Here is a 16,302-nt window from a genome sequence, read left to right as displayed (position 1 = left end):
GGACAAATTTTGTGTGCCTGTACATACAACACAACTATGAACCTTCCTTCACGCAGCTCACAATCTAGTAGTGAGAGGGAACTACGAAAACATGAGCCCCCACGATGAGGAAAAAGGCGCATATCAGAGAAAAGAAAAATGCTGCGATGATCCAATGGCAGGAGCAGCGCGCATCCACTTTCTTTGTTTTTTTGAGATGGGGTTTCGCTCTGTCTCCCAGGCTGGAGTGCCGTGGCTTGATCTCAGCTCAATGCAGCCTCAACCTCCCAGGCTCAAGTGATCTTCCCATCTCAGCCACCCAAGTAGCTGGGAATACAGGCGTGCACCACTACACTCGTTTACTTTTTGTAGAAACAGGGTCTCACAATGTTGCCAAGGCTGGCATCCTGAAGGGCGGGTGGGGCTTCATCCTACAGAGATGAAAGGCAGAAGAAGCTTAGAGCCCAAAGCAAAGGGGTGGAGGACAAGGGCGTCTTCAGAACAGAGTGGCTCAGCTGAGACATCCAGTAGGATGCCACCAGGCAGAGGTGTGGTGGAAAAACACAGGGCCACGGTGAATGCTCACATGTGAGGAGCAAACCACCACAGAACACAACAGAAACACGGTGTACTAAATCAGGCTTCAAATCGCAGCCCTGCAACTTGAGAGCTACCACAGGTAACCCGGAAAGGGAGCACGGACAGCACCGCCCACTGCCTGAGGCTATGAGATGGACCAGAAACCTGTGCTTACTAACAACCTGCCTTATTCCAGAAGGAATTCAGGAAACACAGAGACACTCACAGTACAGCAAAATAAAGTAAATGTGAATCATATTGGTTGAGAAGAAAGTGAAGAGTCTAAGACTATGTCATAAAGTTTACCTCTACTCTAAACTCTCATTACTGGTGAGCCACCAATCTGACTTTAAGTTTTCTAGCAGCTAAATTGAAGAGGAAAATGTAATCAGGTAAAGGTTTATAAGATGCAAACAAAACAGAACAGCCACCACAGTTTCTGAGAACACGCGCAGCTCCAGGAGAAATGGGGTGGCCATCTCCTGGGGCTGCCCTGCAGCAGGTGTGTGAGCCCCAAAGCCAGCATCTCTCAGGGTGAACAGTGACTACGGGCTTCATGGGGCCACATGCCCCCAGCACAAGCTGAGGAAATCTCCCAGGGCAATTCAGGCAACAGGGTCTCACAGTGTCGCCCAGGCTGGTCTCAAACTCCTGGGCTCAAGGGATCCCCCTGCCTCGGCCTCCCAAAGTGTTGGGAGGTCAGGCATGAGCCACTGCACCTGGCCCTGCACTCACATTAGAGAAGAGGGCTTTACATCCTGAAGGGCGGTGGGGCTTCATCCCACAGAGATGAAAGGCAGGGAAGCTCAGAGCCCAAGGTAAAGGGGGGCGCCTAAGAAAAGTGACTCCATTGGGACCACGGTGAGAGGGTCCCGATACACAGCTTGGGTTAAGCCAGACACTGATTTCAAAGTATCTCAGGAATGGTGGACTCAGCACCCATCAGGCAATTCTCTCAAGCAGTCTCCTGGTAGATATTTAGTAGCAGCTGAAATCAAGATTATGTTCTGATAGACACTTGCTGATGGTTAAAGAGCTATATACACTTTGAGGACCAGCTGAACTGGGGCAGGACTAACACCCTCTGGTGAAAATACGGGAACCCAAACACACAAGTCAGAGCAGGAGGTGTCTCCCCCACCCCCAAACAATAATGCTGACCTTGGATTTGGGTTAAGTGCCTAGCCCAGCGTGTGAGTGTTCAGTAAGTGGAAACCATCATCACCATCATCAGGTAATGGAAAACCATCAAAGCTTTGAGCTGGCTTGTTAGCCAAGAATAGTAGCAGTGTATTAGCTACTACTAATACTCACAGCTGACAATTACTGAGCACTTGCTCCGTGCCAGGAATCATGGAAACACCTCGCATGCATTTCCTCAATACTCCCTCCCAGTAACAGCGAGGACACAAAACTGGTAGAGCCAGGACTGGAATCCAGGCAGGCCCCAAAGCACTCCAGTGGAGCCTGCCAAGGTGGGCAGGCTACCATACTAATGAGGTCCAGTATTTGACCACCACTCCTATTTGAGCAAGTTTAACAGAAAACCTAAAACTAAACCTAAAATCTAAAAATTAGAGCAAATGCATAAAAAGCAGGCTGTTAAAATGGATCATAAATCTTGCATCACTCACTGGAAAACCACTCAAAATAAATGTCTCTGAAACATGGCCTCTGAGGAGGGCACTCCGTGTGGCTCGTATCACCTTGGTGACAAACCACTTGAACCTGGGTGGTCACCTGACCATATTGAACAGGTGATACACAGAGCCATTTGCATCCACTGTGGTCAACATTTAGGAAGTTTTAAGCTGAGATTTGCCAAATTGTAGCCTACTGGATTCCGGGTTCTCTTGACATCTCTTACTAGTAGCCACGTCTTGCACTTTCCGAGTAAAAACGAACTGAGATGCAAATAAAAAAAAAAAAACGAGCATTTAAGAATAATGAAAAGAGAAAAACCAAGAAAGCACAATCACTAGTGTAGAGATAACAGCATTTCTGAATTCCCTGAAAACAATCTATATAAATGCATGTGAAATAATACACCAGCATCTGTGGCCCACACGCCACATATTAGGAACTGATGTCATAATATAAGGTAAACATGTTACTCCGAAAACACAAATCCTCACAAATCATTAGGCAGTAAGGCTGAATCCAGCACCCACCACCCCCAGCGCAGTGAGGCAGTGTCTAGCAGCCGGAGTGCTCCCCGCGCCCCAGTTCAGTCTCTGGCAACTTCAGATACTTCCCACTAATAACGAGAAGCCTTTCAACATTTTCACAACATCTCAAAACTGACCCCTTTTCTAGCTTAAATGGCACGGATCTGGAAAGGCAAACTATACACAGAATCAGAAAAGATGACTGCCCCTGAGGGATTACAGAAAAAGTGGCAGTCAGGTTTCAATGAAGTAAAATGTGTCCAATGATAGCGCAGGGGAGGGGGATCAACTGAGCTGAAACTGGCAAGAACGTAACTCCAGGGAGCTCACAACACGCAAGGACCCGGATTTCCCGCTGCCTGAACGCCCAGTATTCGCACACTGATAAGAACACCTCCCCATAATCCCCTGGCCAGCACCTCCAACACCCCCAATCCTTTCCCCAGGAACCCAGTCCCAGTTTCTGCAGCTCATGTAACAGCCACATTCCCATACAAGTGCTGCCTGAGCTCCCCAAGCCCTCCAACAATCACCCCCCAGTGCCCTCGAAGGTCTCTTCAGAGAAGTCACCAAGATGCAGTCAGCGAGGAAATTCAAGCACCTCCAACTTACCAAAAGGCTTTCGGCTGTACAGAGCTAACCTTCCTATTCCCCTCCTAAACCTACCATCTAGTTTTCATTTCTCAAGAAGCCTTTCCCTGTGCTCACGCACGCAGTTGTTAGCTGGCTCGGTGAGGCACTCCAAGCAGTAACAGCGGTAGCCACAAAATAAACCAGAAGCATCTCCACCATGAAGCAGTAATAACAATTTGTCCTAATGATTCCTTTGTCCTTGGAAAAACAACTTCAGAAAGAAAGTTATCCACTGTGAGCAGGGCAGGCTCACGGCTTCTTGGTCCGGAGACCCAGGTCCCACTGGCCCACTCACCGTTGGAGAGAGCTTGCTGAAGCTCGGTGTCTGATATCACTCCACTCCTGTCTTTATCGACCCTATAACATCAAGAAGACCAAATAAGCTGGCAATCGAAAGTTCAGGAAAAGCAAAACAAACGTCTCCTGTCAACCCTGCACCGACTCTGGAAGGCTCCCTCCTGGAACCTCCGCCTCTCCCGTCCCGCTGAGTACAGCGGAATCAAGGAAGTGCCCCAGGAGCCGACGTCCAGTGTGGTCTTCCCCTAAGAGGACAATCATCTTTCTCTCTCTTTTCCCACCTCAATCCTTCCCTTCCTTCCCCTCCTGGCCTGTCTGAATTCCCATTTGCACCAGTTTCCCTTTTTCACAAACAAGAAGAGATTCCCTCAGATAACTAAGCCATTCCCTGGCCATCAGTCACTACAGTTTCGGACATTCAGTGGAAAAGCAACCAGGGACAGAAGGCGCCGCCATAAAGGTCACCTGGCCCGAGGAGACGCCAGGTCGCTGCTTCTTCCTTGGCTGCTGACATTTTAACAGCGGCCCAGACAGTCTGTTTCCGCTTTCCCCAAACAAGCACCCTGGAGACCCTCCCCCTGACGGCTCTTGAGGCGAGAAAAAGGGCCTAGCCCAGGAGCCGGTGGCCGCGACCTCGGGTCTGCAGTGGCGCACTCCGCATCTTGGGAAGGGCCCGACGCACAGGACAGGGACCGGGCAGGAGGCAGGGGCGGCCCCAGGAGACCGAGCAGGGGAAGGTGGAGACTGCGGGGGACCCGCCGGGGGACGGGGGCGGCCGTGTCCGCCTGTCGGGGCAGGGGTCGGGGGCGGCGGCAGGGGACGGGGTGGGGGGCCGCGGGGGACCCGACAGGGGACGGAAGAGGCCGCGGTAGAACCAGCAGGGATCGGGGTTGGTCGGGGCAGAAGTCGGGGTCGGCCGGGGGAGTCGGGACAGGGGTGGGGGGCTGCCGCGGCGGCGGCGGGAGGTGCCCGGGCGGTGCCAGGCCGCACCTCTGGAAAACGTTCCACAGGAAGCTCTGGTCCGGCAGCGCCGCGCCTGCAGCAGGCCCAGGGCCTGCCCCAGGGCCGGGGCGGTAAGAGTAGGCGGCCATGGGCCAAGGCACGCGGCTGGGCTGAGGCGCCTGCAGCGACGGGAGACTTCTCAGGGCCGACTCCGCTTCCGCCTCTGCCGAGGGCAGGGCCTGGCATTATCGCCACTTCCGGGGGCGCAGGAAATGCGTGGTCTCCGGGATGGTCACGGGGTCCCGCGCAGCCAATCCCCTCGCAGCTAAGTTGCCAGGCAACGCCCTGGCGCCTGCGGGGCGGGCGGGGTCTGGGAGCCTGGAGGAAGCGAGAGCTTTGGCGCAGGCCGCCTGCGCGCTGTGCCAGGAAGGCGCTTGGAGAAAATGTCCGGCCCCGCGACCTGGGACAGGAAGTGATGGAGCACGGACTTGGTTTGCCTTTCAGTTCTTGTATAAATAGTTTTGAGGTGAATGTGATTCACGCTAACAGTCGGAAACTCTGGGCGGGGCGCGGTAGCTCACACCTGTGATCCCTGCCCTTTGGGAGGCGGAGGCGGGCGGAGCTCTTGAGCCCAGCAGTTCGGACCAGCCTGGGCAGCATGGCTAGACCCCATCCCTACAAAAATTACAAAAAGTAGTCGGGCGTGGTGGGCTCCTGTGGTCCCATCTACTCCGTGGACTGAGGCGGGAGGATTGCCTGAGCCCGGGAGGTCAAAGCCGCAGGGAGCCGAGCTCACTGCACTCCAGGGGTGGACAGCGAGACTCTGCCAAAAAAAAAAAAAAAAAAGAAAGCAAAAGCAGGCCGGGCGCGGTGGCTCATGCCTGTAATCCCAGCACTTTGGGAGGCCGAGGCCAGTGGATTACCTGAAGTCGGGAGTTCGAGACCAGCCTTGGCCAATTTGGAGACACCCCGTATCTACTAAAAATACAAAATCAACCGGGCGTGATGGTGCACGCCTATAATCCCAGCTACTCGGGAGGCTGAGGCAGGAGAATTGCTTGAACCCGGGAGGAGGAGGTTGCAGTGATCCGAGATCGGGCCATTGCACTCCAGGCCTGGGCAACAAGTGCAAAACTCCGTCTCAAAAAACAAACAAAAAAAAGTCAAAACACAATTCGGGTGGGAAGGGCAGTGTGCAGCGTTCTCGGTTGTCTGTTCCGCCCCCAAAAGCTTCCCTCCTTTAGGTTTAACCTGCGCCCCCGCGCTCTGCATCAGCGCGGCCCTCGACCCCGTGCAGCTGGAAACACTGGGCGCCTCCCTGCTGGGCCCCTTCACACCCCGGTGGTGGTGCAGCCCTGCCTCCCGCAAGACAGCACTGCCTTCCTGCTGGACACAGTTCTAAGGTGGAGCCTGGAGTGCCTGTAGCACAAATCCCGGAATTGGGAAGTGCCCAGCTTTGGGCCACTGTGATCCCTGGGTCTTTCCCGCGCGCGTAGTCTCGTGCCGCCTTCCACCCCGGTCCTGTGTCCTGTGCCCCGGTTCAGGTTACTACAATTATTCTCATTATTTCATGGGGTTATTTCAGCTTTTCAGCACTCATTCCATGAATGCTAACTTTTTTCATCCTCATACTTCTAGGGTTGTCTCTGAATTTTCACCCAGTTGTCTACCAAGAGCCAAGGACGTGGTCTTTTATCAGTGGCACCTGAGACTTTCTTCCCTGTGGACGCAAATCCATTATTCAGCACTCTGGGCACAGCTACAGATCTGATCAGCTATCCATTCTCCAAACTATCTCATCCTCTGTCCCATTTTTCTGTCTCTCTTGTCCACAAGGCATACCTGAGAGTTTTCAAATTCCTCAGAGAAATTTAGCTGTTCTGTGGCTTTGGCATTCACCTAATGTGTTAATCTACAAACCTTTTTTACAGTGTGGATTTTTTTTTCATGATGTGAATTCAAGTGGTTTCTAATGTTCTCTTCATAAAGTTGTAAACCAAAAATAAAATTCTAAGGCCCCACCCCATCTGAATGGACCCCTTCTCTGGGCCAGGGCACTCCAAATTAACCTGAAAACCGTTCAGGCCACGACATGAAGTGGGGGCGGGTGGGACATGGCTGACTATGCCCTCCTCCCTTTTGGAATTCAGGGAAAGCCAACACAGACCTTAAGTCTAATGAGAAACACCATCTACTCTCTCTGAAGGCTGCTACCCCAAGGCTTCTTCTGCTGATAAAACTTTGGTCTCCACAACCTCTTATAACCCAGACATTCCTTTCTGTTGGTAATAACTCTCAACTAATTGCCAATCAGAACATTTTTAAATCTACCTATAACCCAGAAGCATCCACTTTGAGTTGTCCTGCCTTTCTGGACTGAACCAATGTATATCTTGAATAGATTTGATTGATGTCTCATGACCCTCTAAAATGCATAAAACCAAGTTGCACCCCAGCCACCTCCTGAGGTCTGTGTCATGGGCGTGGCCACTCTATTTGGCTCAGAATAAATCTCTTCAAGTATTTCACAGAGTTTCAGCCTTTTCATTGACAAAGTATTCATATCACTTGTTGAAGAATCCTTTCTAGAATCTTCCACAGCTCTTTGATCTGTAGTTTCTGAAGTCCATCTTTATTCTCCCTCCCATCACTGGCTCCTGTTTTGTTCTCCAGAACTCTGAAAATACTAACAACTATGATTTTGTGACACAATTTGGAAGTTCTTACAGGGAAACCTCAGCAAGAAACAGCTCAGTGCTGGACGCAGTGGCTCATGTCTATAATCCCAGTACTTTGGGAGGCTGAGGTGGGAGGATCGCTTGAGGCCAGAACTTCAAGACTAGCTTGGGCTATTTTAAAATTTTTTAAAAGGGGGAGCATCTCACTGACTGCAGCAGGCCTCAGCCTCCACTCCCAACAGTTAGTTGGGATCTACCAACTGTTGGCCGAGTCTCCAACCTGGAGTACCACAGCTATCATCACCCATGGCACCCAGGAGTGCTCCGTGATGCTTTCCCTTTAGTTCTAGGGGTAGAAAATGCCTTCATTCAAGAGAGGACACACTTAATGAATGCAACCAGCTAGAATCCACCCTTTTAATATTTAAATATAATCCACCCTTATAATATTTAAATATGTGGCTTTGTTTAATCCTCCCCATGCCAAGGCACCATATCCATATTTTACTGAAGACAAAACTAGAGTTCAGAGAAGGTAACTTGCCTAAAGCCAAGCAGGCAGTAAGAGGAGATTCAAGCCCAGATCCTTTTGTGCTTTTTCTGCGTCATCTCAGGGGCAGCAAGGCTGACTCTTGAAAGGGAGGTTAATTACTATGAAATTAAGGTTTAAAGAAAAAACACCCTGGCCAGGCGCGGTGGCTCACAGCTGTAATTCCAGCACTTTGGGAGGCTGAGGCGGGTGGATCAAGACCATCCTGGCTAACATGGTGAAACCTCGTCTCTACTAAAAATACAAAAAATTAGCCGGACGTGGTGGCAGGTGCCTGTAATCCCAGCTACTTGGGAGGCTGAGGCAGGAGAATGGCATGAACCCGGGAGGCGGAGCTTGCAGTGAGCCGAGATTGCACCAGGCACTCCAGCCTGGGCAACAGAGTGAGACTCCGTCTCAAAAGAAAGAAAGAAAGAAAGAAAAAACACCCTGCATGCATACTCATATGAATGTACAAATGGATGAGTCTAGAACAAGAGATACTAGCCTGTTACATACACAAACTATGCAGCTGCAGTCCCTGCTTCTTCCACAACCCTGACCTCTAAGAAACCTCTAGCTCTGAATTCTGTCAGTACCTGGGCTGTGCTGCTTGGGACAACATTGTCTTCACAAGTCCTCTCCACATTCTCAGAGGTGGGGGTATTGCCATTGATGGGGGATGCTGCCGAGTCCCGTCACCAGGGGACAAAGCTACAGCGGAGACCACCATCTGCCAACAGAAAGAGAGATCATCTCCCACCCCTGGTTCTGCTGACCCAATCACTGGAAGCATCGAGGCACCACTATGTCCTCACCTGCCTCGGATTCAATTTCCTCCTAGCCAGGTCTGTTCTAAGCTTTCCAGAAGTTGAGAAATTAACTGAAAGATAACACTTTCCTCCCTGCATTAAGGTTCATCACGTACTGTATCCAAATACTGGGTCAGTCTTTCCTTTGGTCTCGTTTCTCTCAGCTAATTTGAAAATGCCTTTTCTGTTTTCCTTAGAATTTTTCTAAATGTTTCTGGGCACTTGTGTTCCTGAGGCTTTCCATAGTGCACCCTCTTATGCATCTGATGTCTTTGGCACATATAGGCCCTCAACAAGTATTTGTTAAATGAACAAGTATTTGTTAAATGAACAGATAACCACCCTGTCCTTTGTGCGAACAAGCATATGCAAGTGTACATTGTATCTGCACATGTATCCAACAGCATCCATCTGAAGCCACTTTGTTCACTTATTTTCTCAGGATGACTGATGGCTGCATCATGACATTTGCACACAGAATCTTTTCTTCTCCAGTCACTTTTCCTTTTTCCAGATTCCCGCCATAGAATTCCAGGGACAGAGCCCACCATGCCTGGCACCCCCTCCTGTCTTGGGACAATGATACTTTCTCCCCTGACTCCCATCTTCCTTCCAACATTCTTCTGCTAGAATTCAGTAAGGAAGACAATGACTTACCACTTTTAATTTTTTCCCCTTTTTTGCTTTTCTACCAAATACTGCTTTTAACACAGGCTTTTCACTGAGTAGTGGACAATCTATCAGCTAGGTGCTATTCAGTGTGAGGGGCATTTGCAAAGGTCTGCATCAGTGCTGGCTGATGGAACTTTCTAGTGATAGCATCGTTCTGTAGCTGCACTGTCCAGTGCAGAGGCTACTTGCCACTGTGGCTACTGCTCAGGATGGTGCAGGTCTGAATATCTTAGACACAGCGGCCACCGTGTCTACTGCACGGGACGGCGAGGGTCTGAATATCTTAGACACAGCGGCCACCGTGTCTACTGCACGGGACGGTGAGGGTCTGAATATCTTAGACACAGCGGCCACCGTGTCTACTGCACGGGACGGCGAGGGTCTGAATATCTTACAGGCAGTGGCCACCATGTCTACTGCACGGGACGGTGAGGATCTGAATATCTTAGACACAGCAGCCACCGTGTCTACTGCATGGGACGGCGCGGGTCTGAATATCTTACACGCAGAGGCCACCGTGTCTACTGCATGGGACGGCACGGGTCTGAATATCTTACACGCAGAGGCCACCGTGTCTACTGCACGGGACGGCGAGGGTCTGAATATCTTAGACACAGCGGCCACCGTGTCTACTGCACGGGACGGCGAGGGTCTGAATATCTTAGACACAGCGGCCACCGTGTCTACTGCACGGGACGGCGAGGGTCTGAATATCTTAGACACAGCGGCCACCGTGTCTACTGCACGGGACGGTGAGGGTCTGAATATCTTAGACACAGCGGCCACCGTGTCTACTGCACGGGATGGCGTGGGTCTGAATATCTTACAGGCAGTGGCCACCGTGTCTACTGCACGGGACGGCGAGGGTCTGAATATCTTAGACACAGCGGCCACCGTGTCTACTGCACGGGACGGCGAGGGTCTGAATATCTTAGACACAGCGGCCACCGTGTCTACTGCATGGGATGGCGAGGGTCTGAATATCTTAGACACAGCGGCCACCGTGTCTACTGCACGGGATGGCGTGGGTCTGAATATCTTAGATGCAGCGGCCACCGTGTCTACTGCACGGGACGGCGAGGGTCTGAATATCTTACAGGCAGTGGCCACCATGTCTACTGCACGGGACGGCGAGGGTCTGAATATCTTACACGCAGAGGCCACTGTGTCTACTGCATGGGATGGCGAGGGTCTGAATATCTTACAGGCAGTGGCCACCGTGTCTACTGCACGGGATGGCGTGGGTCTGAATATCTTAGATGCAGCGGCCACCGTGTCTACTGCACGGGACGGCGCGGGTCTGAATATCTTACACGCAGAGGCCACCGTGTCTACTGCACGGGACGGCGCGGGTCTGAATATCTTACACGCAGAGGCCACCGTGTCTACTGCACGGGACGGCGAGGGTCTGAATATCTTACAGGCAGTGGCCACCGTGTCTACTGCACGGGACGGCGAGGGTCTGAATATCTTACAGGCAGTGGCCACCGTGTCTACTGCACGGGACGGCGAGGGTCTGAATATCTTACAGGCAGTGGCCACCGTGTCTACTGCACGGGACGGCGAGGGTCTGAATATCTTACAGGCAGTGGCCACCGTGTCTACTGCACGGGACGGCGAGGGTCTGAATATCTTACAGGCAGTGGCCACCGTGTCTACTGCACGGGACGGCGAGGGTCTGAATATCTTACAGGCAGTGGCCACCGTGTCTACTGCACGGGATGGCGTGGGTCTGAATATCTTAGATGCAGCGGCCACCGTGTCTACTACACGGGACGGCGCAGGTCTGAATATCTTACACGCAGAGGCCACCGTGTCTACTGCACGGGACGGCGAGGGTCTGAATATCTTACAGGCAGTGGCCACCGTGTCTACTGCACGGGACGGCGAGGGTCTGAATATCTTACAGGCAGTGGCCACCGTGTCTACTGCACGGGACGGCGCGGGTCTGAATATCTTACACGCAGAGGCCACCGTGTCTACTGCACGGGACGGCGCGGGTCTGAATATCTTACACGCAGAGGCCACTGTGTCTACTGCATGGGATGGCGTGGGTCTGAATATCTTAGATGCAGCGGCCACTGTGTCTACTGCACGGGACGGTGCAGGTCTGACTGTCTTAGACACAGCTCACCTTTGATCCGTGTTAGGAATTATCCACATCTCCTCTCTGGGCAATATTCTACTTTCTTTTTATATTGACCCAATTATTTTACTTCTTTGGTGTGTCCTTTCTCCTAACACATGGGTTCACTTTAAAACCTTGAAACCCACATTTACAAAACATTTTCAATAGGAAACATCGTTCCATGACTCATTAGTGGAGTACTATAAACATTTACATTTCCAGACCACCCACTGCCCAGTGGTTTTCTTGGTCTCAGTACTCATGAAAACGGTCTGAAGGTTTGTTTTGGGTTCCTAAGCAGTAGACACACACACAACACTGCCTGTCAGTTATTTCTTGGAAACTAAATCAGCCCTTCTGTTGCCATCCTATCATGCTTCAGGGGTGCCTGTGCTGGTTTTTAATTCTTTGTCCTAACACTGAAATGTTTGCTCAAACGCCCATATTAATACTTCCTCTGAGTTTACAAAAGGATTTACTTTCTTACTGGTTGGGATGAAGCTGCCTGAGGTTCCAACCTGCTACTTTTCCTTCATTTATTGGACCATGTCATCTCATTACATGTCAGCCGTGGAGGTTTTCAAACTGTGGTCCCTGGACATGTTAGAAATGCAAATTCTCAGGCCGAACCAGGACTGAATCGGAAGATCTGGGGTGGGGTCCCTCCAGGACTGAATCGGAAGGTCTGGGGTGGGGTTCCCCCAGGACTGAATCGGAAGATCTCGGGTAGGGTCCCCCAGGACTGAATCGGAAGGTCTGGGGTAGGGTCCCTCCAGGACTGAATCGGAAGGTCTGGGGTAGGGTCCCTCCAGGACTGAATCGGAAGATCTGGGGTAGGGTCCCTCCAGGACTGAATCGGAAGATCTGGGGTAGGGTCCCTCCAGGACTGAATCGGAAGATCTGGGGTAGGGTCCCTCCAGGACTGAATCGGAAGATCTGGGGTAGGGTCCCTCCAGGACTGAATCGGAAGGTCTGGGGTGGGGTTCCCCCAGGACTGAATCGGAAGATCTGGGGTAGGGTCCCCCAGGACTGAATCGGAAGGTCTGGGGTAGGGTCCCTCCAGGTGATCCTGTTACACAGGTTAGAGAACCACAGCATTAGGGGTGGCAATTTGACAACTCTTTTTTTTTTTTTTTGAGACAGAATCTCGCTCTTGTTGCCCAGGCTGGAGTGCAATGGCGCACTCTTGGCTCACTGCGACCTCCACCTCCCGGGTTCAAGCAACTCTCCTGCCTCAGCCTCCTGAGTAACTGGGATTACATGCACCCACCAACATGCCTGGCTAATATTTTATATTTTTAGAGATGGGGTTTCACTATGTTGGCCAGGCTGGGACAATTCTTAAACTGTCATTCTTTACTCACTTATTTGCAGGAATTCTTCTGTAAAGAACTTTTCCTAATCAACAAGGTTTCCCTGATTGCAATTTGTAGACAGAAGGTGGGATAATCGCTGATCTTCCCTCAAGTGTCCACTCCCAGTGTTAGGAGTTAGTGCCCTAGGTACCTCCAAGAGTGACCAATTACATGTGTTTGTTTGGTTGGTTTTGGCTTTGAAACCATCACTATGAATTCATGGTTTTCATGTATTAGAGACCAAGTCTAGATGCTTCATGTGCCTACTGCTCCTGGGGCAGAGCTAGGAAATGTGTCTATGTGAAAGGAACAAGAGAGTTCATGCTTATATTTCTATTTCAAATTTAGTATATGGTTTTACACCTTTTTCTCAGAAAAATCTTTTTTTATTTTTTGAGATGGAGTTTTGTTCCTGTTGCCCAGGCTAGAGTGCAGTGGCACAATCTAGGCTCACTGCAACCTCCGCCTCCTGGTTCAAGCGATTCTCCTGCCTCAGCCTCCTGAATAGCTGGGATTACAGGCACCTGCCACCATGCCCAGCTAATTTTTGAATTTTAGTAGAGATGGGGTTTCACCATGTTGGCAAGGCTGGTCTTAAACTCCTGGCCTCAGGTGATCTGCCCACCTCGGCCTCCCAAAGTGCTGGGATTACAGGTGTGAGCCACCGCACCTGGCCAGAAAAATCTTAGTTTTAGCATTAACATAATTAGTTATAGTTTTAACTCCCACCCCAGATAATTTCAAAGGCTTAATACCAATAAGACAAGTAACAAGGAGATGATTGATTGAAATTTAGGATTTCAGTGGCTCTATTTGTCTTTAAACTATGGCTCACTAAATCTGCATACTTGAAGTGCTGCGTTCTGGCGATGCTCTGATGACACACGAAGTAATAGGCTGTGACTGTCACCAGCCTGATGTGCAGTTGGGCTGCAGAACCCTGTGATGCTGCCTAGCCCAGCCAGCCCCAGGTCACTCCTCAGACTCAAACTTGATTCTGACACCACCAGCACCCGGGACGCTGCCTAGGGGCTTTCTCTGGTGGCAGGAGCACGTCCTGGATTAGGCCAGGGGTGCCCGGAATTGACCATCCTGACCCTGTGGAGCGTGGGCTGGTGAAGGAATGCACCAGCTCCCACAATGAGCACGGGCCCAGCTGCCCACGTGGGACCCAGCTCCCAGACACCCCGTGCCCTCACCTCTTTCCTGTCTCACCTCCTGCTTCCCTTCAGCTGCTGCTCAGGGCCACCTTCCAAATTTTGGTCTCAGGGTTGGCACCTGCAGAACGCAATCCAAGGAATTTAGATTCATTCATTTCAGATACTATTCTTTCAATTTTAGGGACTATCTTAAAACTTAGTTTGGTAATATGTAAAACACTTACAATTTCAAAGTCCAGATATTACTTCAGAGTCTATTTCAGTCTCACTTCCACCACTGACCCCTGTCCTCCACAGCAACCACTTTAGTTTTTATCTTTGTACTGTTTTAAGGAAAAGCAAATATATATTTGCATCATATGATATGTACTCTGCCCCTTATCGATAGGTCTTCCTCATCCCTTCTTCTGGTACTGAGTTCCCCACTGTACGAATTAATGTTCCTAATCCCCTACTGATGGACATTTTGATTGTTTCCAGTTTTACAAATGCCACAGTGAAGAACTTGGTTGCAAACACATTTAGGCGTGAAAAGAATTCTGTGAGTAAAGTCCTTTCAGTTTTTTGCCAGAGTTTTTTTTGAGGCAGAGTCTAGAATTGCTGAGTCAAAGGGCAAATGCCACATACTTTTGTTAGATGCTGCCAAATCCTCTTCCATGAGGTTGCAATGTTCTGCATTCCACAGTGACGTATGAGAGTCCTTGTATCCCACAGCTTCATAAACAAAGCATGATGTCAAACCTGCACATTTACCAATCACACAGGTGAGAAATTTTATCCTAGTTTCACCTTTGTTTTTGGTTCGCATTTTTATGACCAGCTTTTTTATGGTGTAATGCACAGAAGATAATGAACACACTCTACCCACAAGCTTCTTCCTATGCCTTTGGAATCTGCTCCTGCCAGTCTGCAGGGAACCACAGATCTGCTTTCCGTCACGTAGGAGGCATTCTCGACACCCTCTGTACACAGTATGCACTTTTAAAATTTGGCTTCTCTTATGCAGCGTAGTGACTTTCAGATTTATTCAAGCTGCTGCGTGTGCCAATAGTCCACTCCTTCCTAGTGCTGAGGCCCCCATCACATGAGCACAACTGTTTCCTGTGTGTGATGTGTTGTTCTCTGGCTGTGCACTGCCAAAAAAGACATCATTAAAAAAAAAATCTAAATATAATGTAAAACCTGCCTTGTCTTAGGAAAAGTTTTTCTGGCAGTGGCTCACACCTATAATCCCAATACTCTGGGAGGCTGAGGCAGGAGGACTGCTTGAGCCCAGGAGTTTGAGACCAGCCTGGGCAAGATAGTGAAACCCTGTCTCTGTAAAAAATATAAAAATTAGCCAGGCATGGTGGCTCACACCTGTAGTCTCAGCTCCTTGGGAGGCTGAGGTGGGAGGATTGCTGGAGCCCCGGAGGTGGAGGTTGCAGTGAGCCGAGATCACAGCACTGCACTCCAGCCTGGGCAGCATGGCAAGACTCTGTCTCTACCAAGGAAAAAAACAAAAAATTAATATAAGGAAAAACAAAAGGTTTTTCTTACCAAAAATACACTTTAAGGAACAAATTTATCATATTAAGTTGGTGCAAAAGTAATCGTGGCTTTTACCATTGAAAGTAATGGCAAAAACTGCAATTACTTTTGCGCCAACCTAATATTACTTTCTAATGACAAACTTGGAAATAATTGTCATTGTTCTCTAAAAAGAACAGCCTAAAAATAAAGAAGCAGCCCATTTACTTCTATGCCAGTTCTTTTAGTATTTGGTTATTTAAACTGGTGGTCCCTAACCTTGTTGGCACCAGGGACTGGTTTCATGGAAGACACTTTTTCCACGGACAAGTGTGGGGATGGTGGGGATGGTTTGGAGATGAAACGGTTCCACCTCCGATCATCAGCATTAGATTTTCATAAGCGGTGCATAACCTAGATCCTTCGCATGTGCAGTTCACAACAGGGTTCCACTCCTATGAGAATCTAATGCCACCACTGATCTGACAGAAGGCGGAGCTCACCCAGTAATGATGACAGGGGGCGGAGCTCACCCAGTAATGATGACAGGGGGCGGAGCTCACACAGTAATGCTTGGACAGGAGGCGGAGCTCACCCAGTAATGATGACAGGGGGCGAAGCTCACACAGTAATACTTGGACAGGAGGCAGAGCTCACACAGTAATGATGACAGGGGGCGGAGCTCACCCAATAATGATGACAGGGGGCGGAGCTCACACAGTAATGCTTGGACAGGAGGCGGAGCTCACCCAGTAATGATGACAGGGGGCGGAGCTCACCCAGTAATGATGACAGGGGGCGGAGCTCACACAGTAATGCTCGGACAGGAGGCGGAGCTCACACAGTAATGCTCTGGCCGGA

At 50.2% G+C, this 16,302-nt stretch overlaps 2 protein-coding genes across 7 annotated transcripts in view; one reads left to right on the top strand and one right to left on the bottom strand.

The window, feature by feature from the left end:
* PDCD6 (programmed cell death 6) overlaps positions 1–5,881 on the bottom strand; it is a 43,415-nt gene extending 37,534 nt beyond the window's left edge. The window contains exons 1-2 of one of the 3 annotated variants that reach the window (XM_063604112.1): positions 4,647–5,881; positions 3,655–3,716 (exon numbers count right to left, since the gene is read on the bottom strand). In XM_063604112.1, the coding sequence (XP_063460182.1) occupies positions 3,655–3,716; positions 4,647–4,747 (163 nt within the window). In that variant the 5' untranslated portion in view covers positions 4,748–5,881. The remainder of the gene's footprint in view (positions 1–3,654; positions 3,717–4,646) is intronic. The other 2 variants (XM_063604114.1, XM_063604113.1) reach the window with 2 other exon arrangements.
* Positions 4,956–15,850, top strand: LOC134730343 (trimeric autotransporter adhesin AtaA-like). 4 transcript variants are annotated; one of them, XM_063604106.1, is made up of 3 exons: positions 4,956–5,089; positions 5,843–6,142; positions 6,237–15,850. In XM_063604106.1, the coding sequence occupies exon 3, from the start codon at positions 9,699–9,701 to the stop codon at positions 11,427–11,429; it is 1,731 nt and encodes a 576-aa protein (XP_063460176.1). In that variant the 5' UTR covers positions 4,956–5,089; positions 5,843–6,142; positions 6,237–9,698; the 3' UTR covers positions 11,430–15,850. The 4 variants fall into 4 exon arrangements, with proteins under 4 accessions (XP_063460176.1, XP_063460178.1, XP_063460175.1 ...); XM_063604105.1 differs by having other exon boundaries at positions 4,986–5,124; XM_063604108.1 differs by lacking the exon at positions 5,843–6,142 and having other exon boundaries at positions 4,962–5,089.
* The last annotated feature ends 452 nt before the right edge of the window (positions 15,851–16,302 follow it).

This window comes from Pan paniscus, chromosome 4, assembly GCF_029289425.2.
Source record: "Pan paniscus chromosome 4, NHGRI_mPanPan1-v2.0_pri, whole genome shotgun sequence".
Lineage (NCBI taxonomy): Eukaryota > Metazoa > Chordata > Mammalia > Primates > Hominidae > Pan > Pan paniscus.
The sequence above is the reverse complement of the archived record's forward strand: the minus strand, read 5'-3'. Positions and strand labels throughout refer to the sequence as shown.